Source organism: Furipterus horrens, unplaced genomic scaffold (genome assembly GCF_987537825.1).
Source record: "Furipterus horrens unplaced genomic scaffold, mFurHor1.1.pri manual_scaffold_8, whole genome shotgun sequence".
In the NCBI taxonomy this organism is placed as follows: Eukaryota; Metazoa; Chordata; class Mammalia; order Chiroptera; family Furipteridae; genus Furipterus; species Furipterus horrens.
In genome coordinates, this window is record NW_028327178.1 from 65944711 (window position 1) to 65965920 (window position 21210).

Below are 21210 nucleotides of genomic sequence, written 5' to 3' on the forward strand. Positions count from 1 at the left end.
AAAAGATGTAGATTGTGTCTGAGGCAACTTCTGCCATGATCTTATTTCCTCATTCATTCCTGCAGAGTAGGGCTGGGGACTGTGACTTACTTTGCATCTACTCCTTTGGGCATCCCTTATCTGTATGAGGTGTTAGAGAAATCCTGTGTGAGGACACAGACCACATGAGAAGTATATTCTTGGGACTTGACATATGCCTGCCCTTCCCTTATACAGTCAACTAATGATAGAGTTCCCATCCTTAAAAGGAGAGAAGCTGATTAGAAGAAGGATTAATAGGACTAAGTCTTTGCTTCACTGTACATACTTGGCTGAACCCATGGAAGAGCTTTCTGTGAAAAGATTAAGCTTGGAGCTCAGCTCAAAGACTGGTGTAGAAAATCCTCAAAGGTCCCTTCAAAGATTTTGACTTTTTTCTGGTTAGCACTGACAAAACATGCTAGTCAAAGGTTCCACCTCTCACAATGAAGCTAAGTTGGGTGAGAATTTATATATCAGTGGTTCTCACACTCTGATCTTTGATCCTCTTTATAGTCTTAAAATTATTGAAGTTTTCAAAGAGCTTTTATTTATGTAGGTTACATCTATTGGTGGTGATAGTATATTAGAACTTGAAACTGAGAAAATATTTAAAAATTTATTTATTAATTTTTCTTAAAATAACAATAATAAGTCCATTAAATATTAACAAGGGTAACATATTTTTAAAATATAACTATATAATTCTAAACAAAAACATTTAGGGAGAAGAGTGGCATTTTCCACTTTTTCGTAGAGCTCCTTAATATCTGTCTTAGTAAAGACAGCTGGATTCTCATATCTGCTTCTGCATTCAATCTGTTTTGTTATATTATTTGAGGTGAGGTATTGGGCTGAAGTTATATTATTGTGTCATTGCTGTGAAAGTCAGAGATATTTTATTAATTTTTTCAGATAATTGTGGATACTTTTTTAAAATGCCATAATAAAGCCCAATAAGTGGTAGTTTCTTTGAGATTAGTTTCAATGTTATCTCCAGAAAACTTGTCATATTTTTACAATTATAAAATTTACTTATTAAATAAAAGAGGGTTTATTCTATTGCAATTATTTTTAAAGAATGGGGACTAGTCAGTTTGGTGCCATGTAACATGAAGAGGACTTTGACCACTGCTCTGCTCAATCTCTCTCTCTCTGTCATACCAAACTTGAATTTGGTTCAGTGTTTTATTGGTTAAAATGACACAGAATCAGATGGAAAAGAGCCCAGGTTTCACGAGCCTTCTTACCTCATTTACCCAATAGCTTATAAATTGTCAGGGCAAGGTCTTTTAGAACTGGACTCAGAGACTATGCCAGTTTCCCTAATTCTTAGAGTACTGATGCTCAATAGATACAGAATGAAGACTCAACCCCTTGTTATTTAAAATAAAATGTTTGCTGAACAATAATAAAGCATGTGAATAATACCCAGAAGACATTAAAGGTAAATATAATTGCACAGCAAACACAGTGGCTTTAATATGAGCTTTCTTTGTGTGCAAAGCATCTATTCTTTGAACACCTGTCTGGGACTCTTATTTACAACAGTCTCCAGCTTTTGCCTGGACCTATGTCACACAATGGAGACTATTACTATAGTCCCATTCCCTTCCTTTACAGTTTTTCTCACTTTTGTCTTTGGGCTATTGCTTCCCAACGTTCATGACAGTGTGGATATATGTGCTCAACAGTGCTGCAAGTTCAGTTACCAACTCCGCTATTGAAATTTGCCTGAAGTAGCATCATAAAGTTAAAGAAAAAGAAACTTACTAACAGCCCATTTGACCTGCCTCAGAATACTGGCATCTCATTTCATGCATCCATGTGCCATAGAAAAGAAACTAACCTGGGCACACTAGCCTCTGTTATCTTGACCTCACTTCTTCATGTAAATGTAAAACTCAGTGTAGAGTTCTTCTGTTCATTGGGAGGATTTGGCAAATGAATTTTCCAGTTATTTTCCCCTCCTAGAGTATTGTAAATTCCCTTCCACATTTAGCAGAGGCCTAACAGTACTTTTCCAATGGCGTTGAGCAACATGGCCGTCAGAGCATCTTTCTTTTTCCAAAGATCCCAGAAGTTGCACCTCAAATTTTTATTGCAGAATCTTTGTTGTTGTTGTTGCTCTGGTTTGATTGCAGGAAATAAATCTGTGTTTGTATGGTTTTAGTTTCTGAGAAATATGCTTCCACTATTCAGTAGATGGACCTCCAGGTAGAGATGTGTTCTGAAAATAACTATGAATCTCTAAATGACTTATCAGCTCTTGGCTAACATTGAGCTAGTGCAGATTTGCAAGAGACATATTTACCTTAAAATGAAATGAACATAAGTCCATTTACTTTGGGTTCAGGCCAAGAAATTAATCTGCTTTGTTTCCAGGTGAAATAATTTCAAGTTCAGACGAATGAGGATCTATTTTAAGTACCTTTGTTCTTTAAATTGTAGAAATGTGACTTAGTGCTGCATTGCTTGGATAATTATACTTGCGGAGGCATCTTTGTCAGTAGAAATCACTTGCGGGTGGGGGTGGGGGTGGGGGGGTGGGTGCCTATCTTCATCATGAACAAGGCCAAATACTGAAACACAAGATTTAACTATTAAAGGTTGGATTTCACTCTCTGTTGTGTGTGTGGGTTCATGTGTCTACTGTTGTTTGGGAAATGATCTCTTTTAATATTTTATACCATCTCCCAACACATATTTATCAGTAAAACAGCTAATATTGAGAAATGGAGGTTGGCCTAAATCTGAGAAGAGTCAAATTGTCAATAGGACTGTCCTCAAAGAGCACTAATCAATATATCCTCTAGAAGATGGACCATCCCAAACTGAAGGTGAGGCCAGGGCAGTTGGAGCTGGAGAGAAGCTTCTGCAGGAGATGTGGGTGTGGTCTCAGGTCTTACTCCTTGCATTTTCTGGTTATCTAGAGATACATGATTTTAACTTATTAATGAACAGCATCAAGCATCTTTTATGTGTTGAGAAAACCTGTGGAAAAGATTCCTGACCCAAACCTGTCTGTTGTGGGAGGGGGAAGGGGGGAGGACATCAAGGATATAACTTAGACATAACTTATAAGTTTTAGAGTCCTTATGAATGAATGTTAACTAGCACTTTAGGAATGCCTGGCTTTTGTTGTCTCTAAAAGTGGACTCTGAAACAAGGATATAAGGAAAGGACATTTATTTTGGAGGTGATGCTAAGAAGGCCCAGGAGAGGGAGGGGTAACTGAGACAGGGAAGGGAAGGAGGCCAACAGGTTTGTCATCCTCAGGTATGATGACTATCTAACTTGCTGAGGATCTCAGAGTTGTCCCACGTGGGGAGACAAAGGTGGGGTGTCTGCACAAACAATTTTCTGGAACTCAGACCTGCCCTGCAGGTTGGTGTAAGCCTTGGAGATCTACTTAGATATGTTTGTTGGAACTGGAAGCTATCAAAGGACCACATGCAGGAATGGCTACTTGCTATCCTAGAATACATGGGCATCTCCTGGAGGGACTCAGGAGACCCATATCACAAACGATTCCTGGTAAATGAAGAAGCCCAGTGGCTGTGGGCTTGAGGAACTCAGATGGTTACTAAGATAGCAACAACAAAGTTAAGCGAATCTGAATTGGAGAGCATAGCACTGCCCTACAGTCTTTCTGAGGATAATTTTCCTGTTGACAGCCCTTCTAGGCCCCTGGGGAAAACTCTGTAACTGATTTCAGTTACATCTGAGACTCCATCAACCTGGTTCACATAGGTTTCCCTGCCCTGGCAATTACCTAAAGCTCTGCCCCATCTACCTTACAGGTGCTGTTTTCTACATTAGGCCATGCTACTGAGAAAGGGAGTCAAAGCAGGTTTACCTGATACTTAGGTTCAAACACAGGGAGGCTGCCAAAATGAGGAGACAAAGAAACATGGCCCAAGTGAAAGAACAGAACAAAACTCCAGGAAAAGAACTAGACAAAATGGAGATAAGCAATCTTGCAGATGCAGAATTCAAAACGCTCGTTATTAGGATGCTCAAGGAACTCATTGGGTACTTCAACAGCATAAAGAAGACCCAGGCAGAAGTGAAGTTTACACCAGGTGAAATGAAGAAAAATTTATAGGAAATCCACAGTGGAGTGGTTGAAGCTGAGAATCAAATCAATTTTTTGGAACATAAGCAAGGAAAAAAATTCAATCTGAACAGCAAAAAGTAAAAAAGAATTCCTCCCCCAACAACAACAAAAAGAAAAGAAATGAGGATAGGTTGAATAGCCTCTGGAACAACTTCAAATGTACCAACATTTGAATCATAGAAGAGAGGAAAAAGAGCAAGAAATTGAAAATTTATTTGAAAAAAATAATGAAAGAAAACTTCCCTAATTTTGTGAAGGAAATAGACATACAACTTCAGGAAGCACAGATAGTCCCAAACAAGTTGTGCAAAGAGGACCACACCAATACACATCGTAATTAAAGTGCCAAAGGTTAAAGATAAAGAGAGAATCTTACAAGCAGAAAGAGAAAGAAGAGAGTTACCTACAAAGGAGTTCCCATAGACAGACTGTCAGCTGACTTCTCAAAAGAAACTTTGAAGGCTAGAAGGGACTAGCAAGAGGTATTCAAAGTGATGAAAAGCAAAAACCTACAACTTAGATTATTCTATCCAGCAGAGCTATCATTTAGAATGAAAGGGCAGATAAAGTGCCTCCCAGAAAAGGTAAAGCTAAAGGAGTTCATCACCACCAAACCATTATTATATGAAATGTTAAAGGGACCTATTTAAGAAAAAAAAAGTGGCAATGCATTCACAGCTGTCAACAATTGAATCTAAAAATCAAACTAAGCAAACTAGCAAAACAGAAACAGAATAATAGATACAGAGATCATTTCCGGAATTATCCATTGGGAGGGGGAAGAGGGAGAATGGGGAAAAAACTACATGGATTAAGAATGACATCTTGCTAGGTACAGAATAGATGGTGAATGTTAAGAACAGTATAGGAAATGGAGTAGCCCAAGAACTTATACGCATGACTCATGGACATGAACTAAGGAGGGGGATTGTCGAGGGAATGCAGTTGTACTGGGTGGATGAGGGCTAAGGTGGAAAATTGAAACAACTGTAACAGCATAATCAATTAAATATATTTAAAAAATGAAAATAAAAAATGTGTTAATACAAAAATTGTAATGAATGCACAAATAGCACAAAAAAGAAATTAGCCCTCTGTAAGGTAGCTTAAAGTTGGGATAGAAAATTCAAACAATTTTAGTCTCAAAAAATCAATGTTAGACACCTTTCTACTAAGAACCTACAAACAGGCAGAGTTCTCGGTACACACATAAACATTTCTGGCATTTTACCTTGAAGTACCCCGGGTTCACACACACCTTTGCACAGGACCAGCAGGTTTCAGAATCCAGAGGCTCTGTCTCCTGAGAACTCTCAGGCTTAGAACATTTGCACCTGGATTGTCTGGGACAGAGGACGATGGGAGAAATTCCAATTCAGACCAGGGCTGGGGTGCACTTGGCCCTAAGACCAAGCCATCTTCAAATATGTGTACCATTTGTCTTCCATTCCTCACAGTTCAGTGAGACAGTGTTATAGACAGATGCCTCTTGCGCCCACACATCCCACATCCCACAAAATTAAAAAGCAGAGGGTTGCTCTTTTAAAAAGGTAAATAATTAATAACAGAAGAATTTATCATTTCACCTAATCACACAGGCCTAGAAAAGCCAGTTATTTGCTTTCCTCACAAGCATTGAATAATATGAGTAAGAAAATAAATTTTCATCATTTCATTTTTTTCTATTTTGTGAGAAATGTAGTACCCTGTTATTTAAAGACTGCCCTCCTTCAGTAAGACAAGCCTTTCCTTATTATAAATGAGGCTACTTGGTTCCTCAGATATCCAGCTAAAAACAAGCGATTGAGTGATTTCAGCAAACATTCAGTTTTCCATCCTGACATCAGGAGTAGTTTACACACTCATAGGTCTAGTGCTTACTGGGTCTTTTAATTCCATCCAAATAGAATCTACCAAGGGCTGCACACATAAAAAATGACTGAAAGGCATGCTTGAAAAAATTGTACTCTCCCTCATATTTCTCATACAGCTTATAAACTCCAAAAGATTGTTAACTCTGAGTTGTCACATGTTTGAAAATGAAGTCATTCGTTGCTATAACATAACAAGAATAAGTAAAACAAGAAATGAAAAAAAAAATTCTTTAAAAACACCTGTTCCAAAGTTGGCCACAGGTTTTCTTAGCCCTTTCTTTTAAGCATGATCATGCAAAGAAGGAAAATTTAATATTGTAATCAATAGAATACCAGCCTTTTTTAAAGCTGGATCTTAGCTCCCATTGATTTGTATGGCTAGCAGCACAAACTTAGGTATGCTCATAAGAGTTTTAAGCCACAAAGAAGAGAACATGACATCTTTCCTGTAATGAACAATGAAAGCATAATTATCAGCTCACAAAACAAAAGGTGCTTGCCCAGCATTTAGAATCCTCACAGAGGAAGACAGTGCATGTCTTCAGATTATTTTAGCACATTCAAAAACAAAGACAACTTGTAAAATGTGGAGAGATAAACATAAATATTAGTGTTTGCAGTGACAATATGGCATGATCAATGTCACTGGAAGGATGCTTTTCCAAATTACTTTTTACTCATGTACATACTTCTCCAGAAAGTCATGGGGAAAGAACTGTCTCAAAAAAATCACCTCATAATTGTAGTTGGCTTAATGCCTCTTCAAGCAAGTCAATAGCATGCCTAGACCAGGTAGTCTTGGGCTGCTCCCCTCCCCAGTGTCTGATAAAGCTAGACTCTTCCCTGGATCAAGGTATTAAGGTTTGGGTTATTTGTATTGATTTTATGTGCTGCTATGCTGCACCATCATGATCATATCTGTGGTTCACAAATTCCTATTTAAAATGTCACTGCAGCTTTATTTCCTCTGCCATCCATCAATACTGTGGCCAGAGGAGCCGGTCTTATTTGATGCACCCCAGGGCCCTGCAGATTTCCAGTTTTAGTAGCTATCAACAATGGGGAGGAAGCAGTTTCAGGTAGTGGTAAGTAAGGTTCTTTACCAAAAGAAAAAGAAAAAGAAAGGGGGAAATGTTTTCAAAGGTTTTTCTCACACATTCAAAAGGAATTTTCTTCCTTGACCAGAAAATGCTTGCAAATAAATAGGCCCTCTAGTGGTTCCCCAGGGTGCTCAGTTAAAATAAGAGGAATCCTCATCAGACAATATTCGACATCATTCAAAAGCACAATCATTCCCACAAACAGGTGTATACAAGGAAATTTCTATACCAGAACACAGGTATTACTGCCTAAATCCACAACTTCAGTTCTACTTCATGTAAATCTTGAAGAAACTTTGTCTTAGATGGTGATAATTTGGGGACAATAGAGATGTTCTCTGGAAGGTCTACAGTAAATTTTTTCAACAAAATACATGAACTAAGCCATCTAATAATTTTAAATAGACACTTCTCCTTTTTAGAGTGGAATATAAGTAACTAGCATTTCCAGAAGCCAGACAGAAATCTAAACACAGGCACAGTCACCACTTTATTACTCGATGGTGATCCTTTAACAAACATGCAGTGGGGTAAAAATAAAACATGTTTCCCCTATTTCTCGGCAAGCACTTACTTAAGGTTTTATTATATTTGGCCATGGGATATTCAGTAAACTTACTGATGATATCAAAGAATGATTTTACAAACAGTAAAAGTTACACTACTGACACCTCTAAATTCTAGAGTATTTACATTGAGTTTGGTGCACACTTGCTCAGGGAGATTAACAAACATTACTAGAAAGGCTATGGCCAAATCCTTCCTGGTTGTTTATAAAACCTTTACAACTCATCAGCTTCCACTAACACACTGGCATTGTTCACTTACCATCAGTTTTAGAGAGCCTTAGCAAAACATCCAGTGCCCATGTAAATAGACAAATCTAAAAACTAGCTGGTCTGTTGGCTTACATACTGTAGGTAATGTTTTTTTTTGCTCAAATTTGTTCTGGAAGCTAATCATGCTCTGATAAAGCCATCTGCAAATATGAGAATGATTGACACACACATGTCAAAGTTTACACAGCCTGACCAAGTGTACATATAGTACAGATGATGTAAGGGCTCTCCTGTGCACAGCTTCCCTGAGGCCATGTTGGAATGGAGCATGAGGGATAAGAATGCAGGCCCCATGTCCATGTTAAAGCAAAACTGGCCAGTATTCTGGCCAAGCTAAAACTCTACCAAAAGAATAAATGCTTTCCTCAATGCCCATCATAGAACTTCAGCTTTATTCTCTTGTCATATCAGTCTAGGACTATACAATAATTATCACTTAGCTAATTCCAAACACAATTGCTTTCTTACAAGTCACTAAAGCTTTATCTTCATCCATAAAATGACAGTAATATTGTTCACCCATTAGAAATGATAGCATTAAATATTAATAAGAATAATGATAGGAAATGCATCTGTCTCACATCTCACAGGTTAGCAACTCTATAATCTAATTTGCATAAAGAACTTTACAAGTGGGTTTGTTCACTCACATTCAAATGAATGAAAACCTGAATCCAAAATCAGATGGAGAGTCTGAATGTGATATAGTGCATTGAGGGATTCATCTTTATTTTCCATCTTCAATGAACCTTTCTGATTTAGCGGTATTGAGCATAATACTCTTTTAATAGATGATTGTCCCTGTCTCCAGGCAGTCAACCCAAGTGGCTCTGTTGTGTGGTCCTGATCTCTCTCTTTGGTAACACAATGAGAAATCAACAGCCATGGGGACGACTTGTTTTCAGTGAACATATTTTGGTTCCTGATGTTCACTTCTTATTAAGAGCTCAGAAATCATGTTTAAATTTTCATTCTAGAATTTTTTCTAGGGACCAGCTTAAATCTTTTTGTTTATCATTTCTGGAATACAGCCTAATAAGGCTTTTAAAAATGTGGGCAACATTTGCTTCTTTCTAGACTTCTGACAATTCTCATGATTGGTGTTTGACTTTTTTTAGTTACCAAAATTAGCTCTGCCTGTTCTCTCAGTTTTCATTTCAAAGTCTGGATAATTTCTTAGAACTCTTTCAATTTTGGATTTTGATTTTCTTTTATATTTCTAATTGTAAGGTTATTCTTCTTGATAGACTATTAGATTTATCTAATCTAAATACAGCAAAATAAAGACTTTTGGGAGTCCTTAGAATTTTTGTCTTTGAAAGTATCAATATTATTTAATCTCCTGGTGTCCTTGAAAGTCTTTGATGGTGACATACTTTGTGTTTGTCTTTGTCCACCTTTTATATATTTTAATGATATATGCTCAACAGAAATATCTTTGTTCAATTATATTTAATTTTTTAGATGCTTTTATATTTATAGATCTACATATGCAAATATTTTCCCAGCTGTCTAATAATTAAAAACTATGTTTTACCTAAATGAAAAAATTTAATGAACAGTACCTATACCCAATTAACTGTCATTATCATTTCAAATACTTATTTAATTTATGAAAAAATAATTTAATTATTTCCCAAGGAATTTTCAAGTACACACACCTTATATTTAGGAAGGCATATCTTTCACACGCTCCCAACCATTGATCTATCTTTGATCATATAATGTGACTTCTAAATCTCATAGCCTCTTTTGTGTTTTACTATGTGCATTGATACACAATGTACAACAATTTTATGATGATTCTTGTCAAACATAAGCCTTTTCTCTGTTAGCTCATAAAATTTAATTCCCAATTTCCTCCTGCCAAAGAAACAATGATCTTTGCCCCTAGAGGATAATTGGATCATGGAGTTAGGTAACAGCTTAACAGTTACCAGGTAATATTACCTTAGAGGAGGTGATTGAGGGTAGGGTGATAACTCTTGTTTCTGACTAGGAGGTAAAGCAGAGTGACAAAAATTTATATTTGTCAAATCCTATCCTGTGCCACACTGATCCAGGTGCCTTATGTTATTATTTCTTCTCTTATCCATTCTCTTCTTGCCCCCAAATTTATTCTCATGACACTCATTTCCTTTTCTAATACCCTTTAATGGTTTCCAAAAGCTCTTTGTATCCCAGGCTTTGAGACCAGGTAGGTTTGGCTCATACCAACATTATCAACTCTATTTTTTCTCTGTGTCTTTGTTTTCACTGTTTCATTGCCAGTCACCTTCTTTCCATTGGCCATAATGGTTTAGTTCAACTGTATTTTACCAAGATTAGCTCAATTTGGAATCCCTGGCAAATAAGCAATCCTTAAATTGCAACTATAGCTCTGTATGGCAAAGAGTGTGTATTTTCCAATTGTTGTCATATCAAAAAGTGAGGAAAACCTAGATTCAGAAGTATATGCTTAATAAGTATTTCTTGCATAAATGAACAAATAATTTAATTCTTTTAGCAATCTGAAAATAAGGAAATAGGTCAGATGTATTCAGCAGCATGTCCAAGTCTCAGCTAATAACCAGAAGTTAATTTCTTAGCAATGTTGTGTAGGTTTCTATAAGATTCTGTGTAAAGGCCATGTTAAAGTCCCTTAATAGGTGAAGAAAGACACAGTGAGGTACTGTCCTGCCCAAATGTAGAGGTAAGAGGGGAATATGCCTGCCAATTGCATCCTAAAGCAATTTTTATTTCCCCTCAGATCTGTTTGCCACCTTTGTGCTCCTTCAGAAGTTTTATTTATCTGTGGATTTTCTCTGAAGAAAGACAGCCAGAGGATACTTTTCAGTAGCCAAGGTGAGAATTAGTAAGATGCTTTGACATGGCCCCTTTCATAACATTGAAAAATGATCATGAAACTAGCTCTCAAAGATAAGGGATTTACATTTGGCTTGCATTGTGCAAACAGGGCTTTTGTTGATTTATCAACAAGACTTTGCTTGGGGTTTTGGATTGGATTTCAGAGGTTGGCACCAACTTTCTAAAAAATCTAAACAGGAGAAAATAAATCACCAGCTGGCACTTAAAGGCAAAGATTTATACCAAATTTAATGAACTCCCTGTCTTGCTGAGTGAGCATGAGGAAAATGTCATGTTTACCCCAGTGCTCTCTGCTACTGACAGTGGATGTGCCAAGTTGGAAGGGATGCAGAAGTAGATCACGCTCACCCAACTGGAACTCAGAAAACTCATGAGCCAGAGAACAGTCCACAAAAACTCAGGCCTTCATAGTTCCCAGCTCTTGCTGCTAACCCTACTCAGTGCAAATCTAAGGAGACATGTGTGTCAAGCCCCATTGTCTGACTTAGGTTCCCCAAGAAATCAGTTCAAAATCAAAGATTTAAGTGCAAGTAATTTATTTAGGTTGTGGTCCCAGGAAATACAACTCAGGAAGTGGGGAAAGTGAGACAGGAAGGTAGTTTGTAAAGGGTGACTCATCAAACCAGTCACTGGTACAGGCAAAGGAGATTAATCCTCCCGGTGACTTCCACGTGCCAGTGTTGAAACTTGTCTCAGGGTCAACTCCAACCAGGGACTAGAGAGCTGCAATGTTTATCCTTTTCCTTTCTCAGTGTTTGGTCAAGCACTGCTCCTAGAGATATTAATTCCTTAGCTATTCCAGCCAGTAGCACCTGTGGGAAGGGCTGACTCCAGCAACCAAAGTCTTCAAAGGGATTCAGGGGTTGGCAGTTGGGAGTGGAGGGGCATTCACTGATCTGGTAAGGACCTAGGTGGCTGGGGCAGCAGCAGTGTCTTCAACCAGACACAAATCAAGCTACCTGCCTTAGTTACATCCTTATTTCTTTCACCCATTCCTCTTTGTTCTTGAGGCTCTCTTTGAGGTCAGGTTCACTGCTTTATTCTGATATCAAAGCCTTTCTTTTTGAACCAGGGTCACTATTACTCAAAGTACAAAGGAGAAAAATCTTTGCATGGGAAAAATATTGGGCTAGAAATTAGGACACTTGGGTCCCAGTCCCAGGAATGCCACTTGTTTTGTTTGCTCTTAGCCTCATCTTTAAAGTGTGAGTTAGACAAGATTACTAAAAAAATTCATTATTCTGGATAATTTTTATTAATATGTTTATTCCTGTTATCTTTCCCTTTCTTTTCTTTTTTTAACTTGTCCTTTCTAATATAACTTTATTATTGTGACAGAAAGGCAGCTTTGACTATGCTTGAGTCTTTATGTACACTTATTTCCTTTTTCTAGAAAATGATTTCTCTCTTTTGATCCTCATGTTTTTTCAGGAGTTAGATTCAATCATGAGTATCAGCAAACTTGCAACAACATCCTTGTAAAGAATTGGTTTCTATCAATGGGTTAATGATTGGTTCTTATAGTTTAGAAAGCCAAATAAGTAAAGTTATGACCTTTTATTTGAATCAGCCATGCTTACTAAAGATATGGATATTCCTTATCTATATCTTATTTATTTTGGTAAAAGTGTGCTTCACAGAATGCACAAGATGTGGAAGGTATTAGAGAAAATATATATACTGGTCATATGAGATTCTGGGTTAAAGCAAGCAAAACAAGTTTGAAAAATGCTGTAACCTATAACTAACTATCAGAGAGGCAAAGGAACAATGACTTATTTTAGGAACTGGAAATTTTACAGAAATCAAACTCCAAGTGATTCTGGTATATCTGATCTTAGAATAACACATGGAGAAATACTGCTGTAGAAATCATCTCATACCCAGGAGGTGTAAAGTTAGGGATGCAAGTTCAATAAATGATACAACGCCTTTCAAACATCTTTTCTGGTTATAAAGGAAAACCACACTAACAGTATTTCAGTATTTGGCTAACCCTTTATCTGAGGATTATGCGACACTATGGGTTATGTAGTATATCACTAAGAGCTGTAATACCCCATATTTGGTCTAGTTAGAATACAAATTAGAGTGAAAACAGAATATTGTATAATTGTACAATGAGGAAAAGAAAATATTCATTGTTGATAGATACTAAGATGGAAATTTCTCCAACTGAGATATAACAAAGGAGAGGTGTTATTAGGCAGATTAACTGTTGCTCCCTATTTCCATGTCCACCTGTACCATTACACAGGTAATAGTGTAAAATGGTCACAACACTGGGATTTTAATTCCTGGTTTCTATTTTCTTATCTTGCTATTGAAACACTCAAAGTGTGAAAAACAAAGGTCAATATTGAGACACATTATAAAATCACTTCAGTTTTTCTTAGTTGGAAATTTATTTGGATCTGTTGAATTAATAGTTTTTAAAGTTGATATTCAGCATTGATTAAGTATGATTCTTTTGAAATATGTTTCTAATAATAAATAATTATAGAGGGAAATGACAGTTAATCTGAGCTTCATTCATCCACTTATTAGAACAAAAGAAAATTAAGTAGTTCTCAAGATAGAAGTTTAGGATAGAATTGTAAAAAAGAAAACACATCAGTCCATTAAAAAATATTATTTTAATAATGCTAAAAAAGAATGGAAATGAATATAGACCTCTATTCAGTTCAGTAATATTGGTTGAATACTTGTGTGCTCGAATATCCCCAATGCATGTTCTTTATAAATGTTGCTATTTTAATGTTAGTAACAAATGACTGGGCTTAGCTGACTGAGACTCACCTATGTGTCTCCAAGCCAGTGCTAAGGATGGGCTCTTTTACCATCCTTAGGTAAAGGTAAAGGAAGCTTCTTTTGTCTTCTGACACAGCAGCCTGGTTTACCCTACATTTACTCTTTTCTCTGAAAACTGTACTCTCTTCACCCTTCCCATGACCTTAGCTATTGAGTCACATGGACACATTAAGAGCCCCTACATTCACCTCCAAGACTGTCCTTCATTAAGTCATTCTTCGAAAATGGCAATCTGATTATTTTCCTCCCTTGCTGATGCCTTTAGTAGCTCCATCAGCCAGCAGTCATGTTCAAACTGCTCCAAGGAGCACTGTTTCCTCCCCACAACCTTTTCCTTAGTTTAGTCAGAGAGGCCACTATTCACCTAGTTACTCAAATCAGAACGTGAAGACATCTTTGGTTCCACATTTCCTCTCATTTATCCATCTCATTGGTGAGACTCTCTGAGGTTCTACCTCCAAAATATGACCAGCTCCTAACTGGTTTCCCTACTTCCATTCTTCTTCCACCTTCAATATCTTCTTTACATAGTCCCAGAATAAATTTTTAAAAAATTAGATCACAGCTCTCATCTCTTACAATGTTTGCAGATATTCCTACAATATTTTGCATCAAATCTAACCTTCTTAAAATGACTGTTTTGATTCTTAACTGGTCTTTTCCCATTCTACTGTTGAACTTCACTTCTGTTCTGCTCTTGATAACTAGGTATATTATATAAATTCTGGTATCATGTAATTCGGTACACATTGCACTATTTATTCATAGTGCTCTGGGTACACTGGCCTCTTACTGCTCCAAAATGGAGGATTTGTTCTAGTCTTTGGATCTTTACCAAGCTCTTCACTCTGAAAAGTTCTGCTCACCCTGCACAAACCCCAACATATTTCATCCTGTGAGGCCTTTCCTGTATAGTTCATCTAATCCTCACTCCAGGCTACTAAATAATGTTGTTTATTTGTAAAGATGTCATTATCTGATATTGTTATTCTTATATTTATTTACTTATTTGTTGACTACTATCTGCTCAGTAATGGAAGTGTATCGAAAATAGAACACTTTGAAACATAAAAATATTTGTTGGAGAAATGGGTGAATGTTAAATAAGTGAACTATTAAAATTTACCAATTTAATAAGGTAAAATGTTATCTTTGAATTTTAATTTACTCCCTCATTATTACTGAAATGACACCATTTCATACTTTCCTTGACAATCATTTATTCTTTTTCTTTGACTATCATGTTGGAATCCTTTGCTTATATTTCTATTAGTTGTTTTTATTTTTAGTTGCTAGTCATTAGTTGTGGCTTTCTTTTCTTTCTTTGTAGTTATTTCGTCGTCGGCAGCCGTTCGTCTCGAGAGACGATGGTGTAGCTTCTTAAGAGTCTATCTGCACCGCCGAGAATGGCTGTGCAGTCCGACTCGGGAGTGACACGGTATCTGTCTCCTCCCGTGTTGAATCGACATCTTGCGATGACGCTGGAGTGTCCTCTCCCGTGAAGCTGAAGCTACAGAGCCTGGGCAGGGTGATATGGAGGGTCTGCTGTTGCCCATGCAGCAGACCCCCCCTCTCTTCGCAGCTGAAGGGTCCAAGGGAAAGACAGAGTCGATGCAGCTTGGGTTCAGGTGCGCCGCAGGAGTTGCCGGTGTTGACTACAACATCAAACCGCCTTAGGGACTCCGGCTCGGATTTTCTGTCGGGGTTCACTCCCTTAGCCTTTCCCCTGAAGAGGTATGCTGCAAGGCAGCGGAGGTTTTTTTTTTTTTTTTTTGTGTGTCAGAGTTTTCCTTCTCTGATGTACCCTGACTGGAAGATCGAACCAGCGACACTTAGCTCGCAGGCCGACGCTCCATCCACTGAGCTAAACCAGCCAGGGCTGGTTTATTTGTAGTTATTTATGCCTCAGATAATTAGTTTGCTCTGTATTTTGAAAATATTTTCTCCTTGTGTGTCATTTGTCTTAATTTTATTTAGGGGGGTATTTTGTCATTACAAATTTTCAAATGTTGATGTGGTAACATGAATCCATTTCTTCCTTAAAAATACATAAAATATAAAAGCTACAAATGCCTCTTATACTTCCAAGCATAAACTTTCACTTGAACACATTGATTGACCTTTGAATCCATGAAAATATTACAGTGGATATTACATAAGTTTTGGGATGGTGTAATTTAAAAAGTAACATACATTTAATGAGGTCTTTGTATGCAGTCCTCAGTCAATGGGTTATGTGGAGATTAGCGAATCGGTTAAAGAACACCAAGAGAGCAAAGTCAGGTAAATTCAGACTGTGACACTCTATAGACCTAGTGACTTCAACAAGACAATACTATAGGAAAAAAGAAGGATAATATGAGATGAAAAGAGATTAAGATCTATAATAAATACATATAATTAATAAACTTTTTAAAATGCTGATTCAAACAAACAAATTGTAAAATAGCATATTTGGATAATTATGGAAATTTGAAAATGACATTGGATGTTATTAAGGAAAAATTTTATTATATTATTTAAAATATTTTTACTTTATTAAAAATTATATGGCATGGTGGTGATTATATCAAAAAAATTTTCTTTCTTTGAGATGCATATTAAGTATTTAGAAGTGATAATAACTAAGGTTTCCCTTAAAGTGGCCTGCTTCCCCAAATAAAACAGATGTCTGTTGGTTTTAGGAACTGATGAATCAAGAACCACAAAATACCAGTGGTATTAATCAACGTTACTCAAGAAAGCAATGGTAACACTCAGGCCTGAAGGGGAGAGAGGAAGGGCTGAGTTCAGGTCCAGAAGTGGAGAGTTCTGTGAGAAGGTAACTTGGTAGGAGTTGCCAGTCAGAGATGGGGGAAAGACCCTGACCTCCCCCTCTTCTCCCTGTAGCCTGACACTGGACCTCCTCATGGGCAGATCCACCCAGAAATTAGAAAGCAGGGGAGTACTGGTTCATGAAGATCCACTTCACAGAGTGCAGAGGGAGAGACAAACATCTGAAGGATGGGTAGACTTAATGGGTCTGATAAAATGATTACAACTTTGCATGTTTAGAGACTTACACAATTTATAATATTTAAGAAAAAGAAATATGCATTTTCTGCCTTTCGGTGAGAAAGATTAATCCAGTTTTGAGATCAATTGTATTAACTTTATTTTTCAAATCTACTTTATTATTTCTACATAGTTGTTATATTAAATTCCAAGAAAAATGTATTAAGATATCTTACCTATACTTTTAGAATTATAAATTTATTTTTTATAGTTTTTGTTTTATATTATTTGAACCTATAGTTTCAAAAATAAAAAAATATATTTTAATATGCTTTATTGATTATGCTGATGTCCCAATTTCTTTTCCCTTTGTTCCCTTCCACCCAGTGACCCCCCTCCCTCCAGTTTCCCCCTCCTTAGTCCATGCCCATTGGTTGTGCATATAGTTCTTCTCAACATCTTCTTGTCTACTCCACTCCCTCCTACTATGCTTCTTCATTCCTATACCATCTCTCTACCTTTTCCCCTTCCCCCTTTCTGCTGACCTCCCCCCAATATGTTCCCCATACTATAATTCTTTTCCCATTCTCATTGCCTGCTTAGTTTGCCTTTGTTTCAGTTCCCTAGCTTCTGTTGTTTGTTGTGATATAGTTTTCATTTTAATGTTCATAGTTTTGATCCTCTTTCTCCTAAACCAGTCTGTTTAACATTTCATATAACAGTGGTTTGGATCTGATGAACTCCTTCATTTTTACTTTGTCATGGAAGCACTTTCTCTGCTCCTCCATTCTGAACGACAACTGTACTGGATAATCATGGCTGTAGGTTTTTGCTTTTCACTACTTTGAATATTTCTTGCCAATCCCTTCTTGCCTGCAGAGTTTCTTTTGATAAATCAGCTGATAGTCTTATTGGGACCCCTTTGTACATAATTCTCTTCTTCTCTCTTGCTGCTTTTGAGATACTTTCTTTTTCCTTAATTTTTGACATTTTGATTATAATGTGTAGTTCTCCCTGGGTCCAGTGTTTTTGGAACTCTCTGTGCTTCCTGGACCTGTAAGTCTATTTCCTTCCCCAAGTTAAGGAAGTTCTGTTTCATTATCTTTTCACATAATTTTTCAATTTCTAGCTCTTCTTCTTCACCCTCTGGCAACCCTATGATTCAGATATTGGCCTGCTTATAGCTGTCCTATAGGTTTCTGAGTCTCTGCCCATTTTCCTCACTTCTCGTTTCCTCTTTCTGCACTGGTTGATTGTTTGTTCCTTCCCTATATTCCGATTTGTTGATTTGATCCCTGTTTTGTTTTTTTTTTTCCCCTCACCATTAGCTTCACATGTGTTTTCATTCGTTTCAGCTGGACTAGATTTCATTCCTTCTCCATCTTGTTTAAGGTCGCTGTTAGGTCTATAAGCTTTTTTATAACCAAAGCTCTGAACTGTGCCTCAGAAAAATTCCCTATCTGCTGCTTCATTAATTAGATATTCGCTGTCTGGTCAGATGCGTCACTGGGATCTCTATCATGATCTGTGCCATCTTGACAGTTTTGTGTTTAACTTTTCTTCCTGGGCGAGGCTGTCACACCTCCTATGCTATAGGGGGGCGAAGCTCCATGCACTCGTCACTACCAGGTGACCCTTCTCACCACATTGTGGCATTTTGTGTGGGGTGAGGGTCCAAGATGGATTCCTGATGTTCATTCTCCACTGAGAGACTGAGAGTCTCCTCCTCCATCCCCACCCTCTCCAGGCCTCACAGTCCAAGGCAATGGGGGTCTGCCTTCCCCGGAGTTGGAATCACAAGCTGACAGGTCTAGTCTGCAGCTGGGGGTGCTCCCCATGTACTTCTCACCTCCCCTTAAATATGGGTGTCTGTGCTTACTGTTGTCCCACCAGCACAGCTTGATCTCTCGGCCCCAGCTTTGCCCCTCCTACTCATCCAGATGAGTACCACTTCTTTATAACTTCATACATTGGAATTCCATTTATTTTCTGAAACTTCTGGTTATTTATGGTTTTGTGGTAGTTATATTCCTTCTTAGTTGTGGAGGGAGATGGAGCATGTCAGTCTACGCCTCCATCTTGTCCTGAAGTCTCCTGTGTGTGTTTGCCTCTGTGTCTAAGGTAGAGCTGTTTCTCCTGTTATGTTGTAAGGGGAAGAACCTTAGGGATTCATCAGTACAGGGCGACCTGTTTCACCATGTTGTGGTGTTGTATGTGGGGGAGGGGTCTGAGAAGGAATAATACCGCTTACCCAGGACTCGCCCCTTTTCCAGGCACTTCTCCCACTTCTGTATGAAACTGGTGCCTCTCTAGCTACTGCCCTGGCTGTTGTTCCCAGAGTGGATGGGTATGCAGATGATCTAGGACTGTGGGGCCCTTTAAACAAGCGGACTCTGCTGAGAGACAAGCAGTTTCTGCTTACGCCCCAACCCCCACTGATTTGCACAGTCAAAAGCAATGAGGTTTGATTTTCCCCGCTGCTGGGAGAGTGAGCTGTGTGGTCTGGTGAGGACCTGGGAATGCTCCCCAGGTGTCCCTCCTGACTTTTTAAAACGTGTAACTGTGCTTTCTGCTGGCCTGCTGCCACCATCACACCATGTCCTCTCTGCCCCAGCTCCACCCCTCCTACCTATATGGATGAATATTTCTTCTTATTTTCGTTTGTTGGACTTCTATGCAGTTTGATTTTCTGGAACTTCTGGTTGTTTCTAGTTTTGAGGTAGTTGTATTCCTTCTTACTTCTGGAGGGAGACACAGCATGTCTGTCTACACCCCCATCTTGGCTAGAAGTCCCATATATTTTTAGTGATAGAAAATATTGCTCTTTTAAAAATTTTAGTGTGAATTCTATTTTGGGGGCATTAGTTCTACCTGCTTTCCCAGTTACCATTTGTTTTGAATGCTTTTTCTGTTTATTTTTTGTATTTTATTTTGTTTTATTTCAAATGTGTGTATTTGTCTTAAATTGAACATAGCCAGGTGTCTTTTTTTTTTTTTTAAATACAATCTGAGCATCTGTTGTCTTTTAACAGGTGAATCTTATCCCTTCACACAAGTTGTGATTACTGATTTATTTGGACATATTCACACCATCTCACCTTTAAATTTACTTTTTACAATGCTTGCTGTAGTGCATGAAAGCTCTTACTGGATTTATCAAATTTTCTTTGTTTTATATTTTTGTATTGTTTTAGAAATTATACATTTTATATCATATCTCTTAGTCATTATTATAATAAGTATTTCTACTGTTTAAATGTATTACAGTTTTATTTTTATTAATGTCTAGAATTAATTTCCCCTCCCAAGTAAGACTTCATTTTCTCCCTTCTCCTTCCCATGCCTGCAACCATGGTGAGGTAATCTAGAACTGTTGACCAGTACAGTAGCCACTGGCAATGTGTGGCTAGTGGGCATTTGAAATATGCCTAGTCTAAATAAAGAAGTGCTATAAATGTAAAATGTATGCCATATTTCAAAGACTTAGGTAAAGTTATAAAATATCTCCTCGATATCTTTTAATATTTGCTATATGTTCAAAAGGTACTATTTTAGATATGTTGGTTTAAGTAAGATGTATTGTTAAATTTTTCATTATTATTATTAGTTTTATTATCCTCATGTGAGGACATATTCATAGATTTGAGAGAGATGGAGAGACAGAGAGAGAGAGAGCAATGTGAGAGAGAAACATTGATAGGTTGCCTCTCTAACACCTCCTGCAAAGGTGCCCAGATCTGGGTCCAAACTTCAACCTAAACATGCCCTGACTGGGAATCAAAACAGTGATCTTTTGGTCAGTTTACAAATGAAGGTCCAACAAATTAAGCCACACCAGTCAAGACAAACTTTTTTTAAAAAACGTAGTTAACTAGAACATTTAAAATTCCAGATATGGCCCACACTATATTTCCATGATATTTCTATGGTACAGAGCTACAGTAGAATTTTATCTCTGGATTGTTATTTTTTTTAAACAATAAACATGTTTTTCTCATTTGTTTTATCTTTTTCTCAGATCTGTTGATTCACTGTCAGTCCTTGAATTATAGCCTACATTGTCTTCAGGTTCTTGCTCTCTCTATAGGTAAGTACTTCATTATTCTTTCTAGATTTTATGAATTACTCCTCACTCTTGGCGTCCACCAATTTCACCTAAAGTATAGATGTTTCTCCATATTCTTTCCTTGTGTTTTATGCTCATGAAACAACAACTATTTTTGGTCTTTTTAGATCTGGAAAAACATTTTACACCATTTCTTTGGCTACATTACACCTTTCACATCATCTGCTTTTTCATTTCTGCCTCTAACTCATTAGTGTGTGTGTGTGTGTGTGTGTGTGTGTGTGTATTTGCATTTATTCCTCAATTCAGCTTATCCTCTATGTCAAAGACCTGGGTTCACATTTCAAAGGTTTCTGTTTGGTTCTTTTTTGTAATGGCCCATTCTGTGTCACAGAAGTGATTTCTTGTCCTGTGAGAATTTAAATTTTACTTCTTGGAAATGAACCAACTTTCAGTTACAGATTTTCTCTGCTGAATTTGGTGTATTGCTTGTGAAAAGTGAGACAAACCATGAGTCTCA

The 21210-nt window shown here is 37.4% G+C and overlaps 1 protein-coding gene across 2 annotated transcripts in view; it reads left to right on the forward strand.

Annotated features, from left to right (window-relative positions):
- Positions 1-20705, forward strand: part of LOC150003082 (uncharacterized) — a 239335-nt gene extending 218630 nt beyond the window's left edge. Inside the window, exon 3 of one of the 2 annotated variants that reach the window (XR_016512743.1) lies at positions 20643-20697. Coding sequence is in view for 1 of the 2 variants with exons in the window: in XM_090285978.1 (XP_090142104.1) it covers positions 20643-20651 (9 nt within the window). In the remaining variant the exon portion in view is untranslated. Of the gene's footprint in view, positions 1-20642 lie in introns of both variants that reach the window. The other variant, XM_090285978.1, reaches the window with a different exon arrangement.
- Positions 20706-21210: the final 505 nt, after the last annotated feature.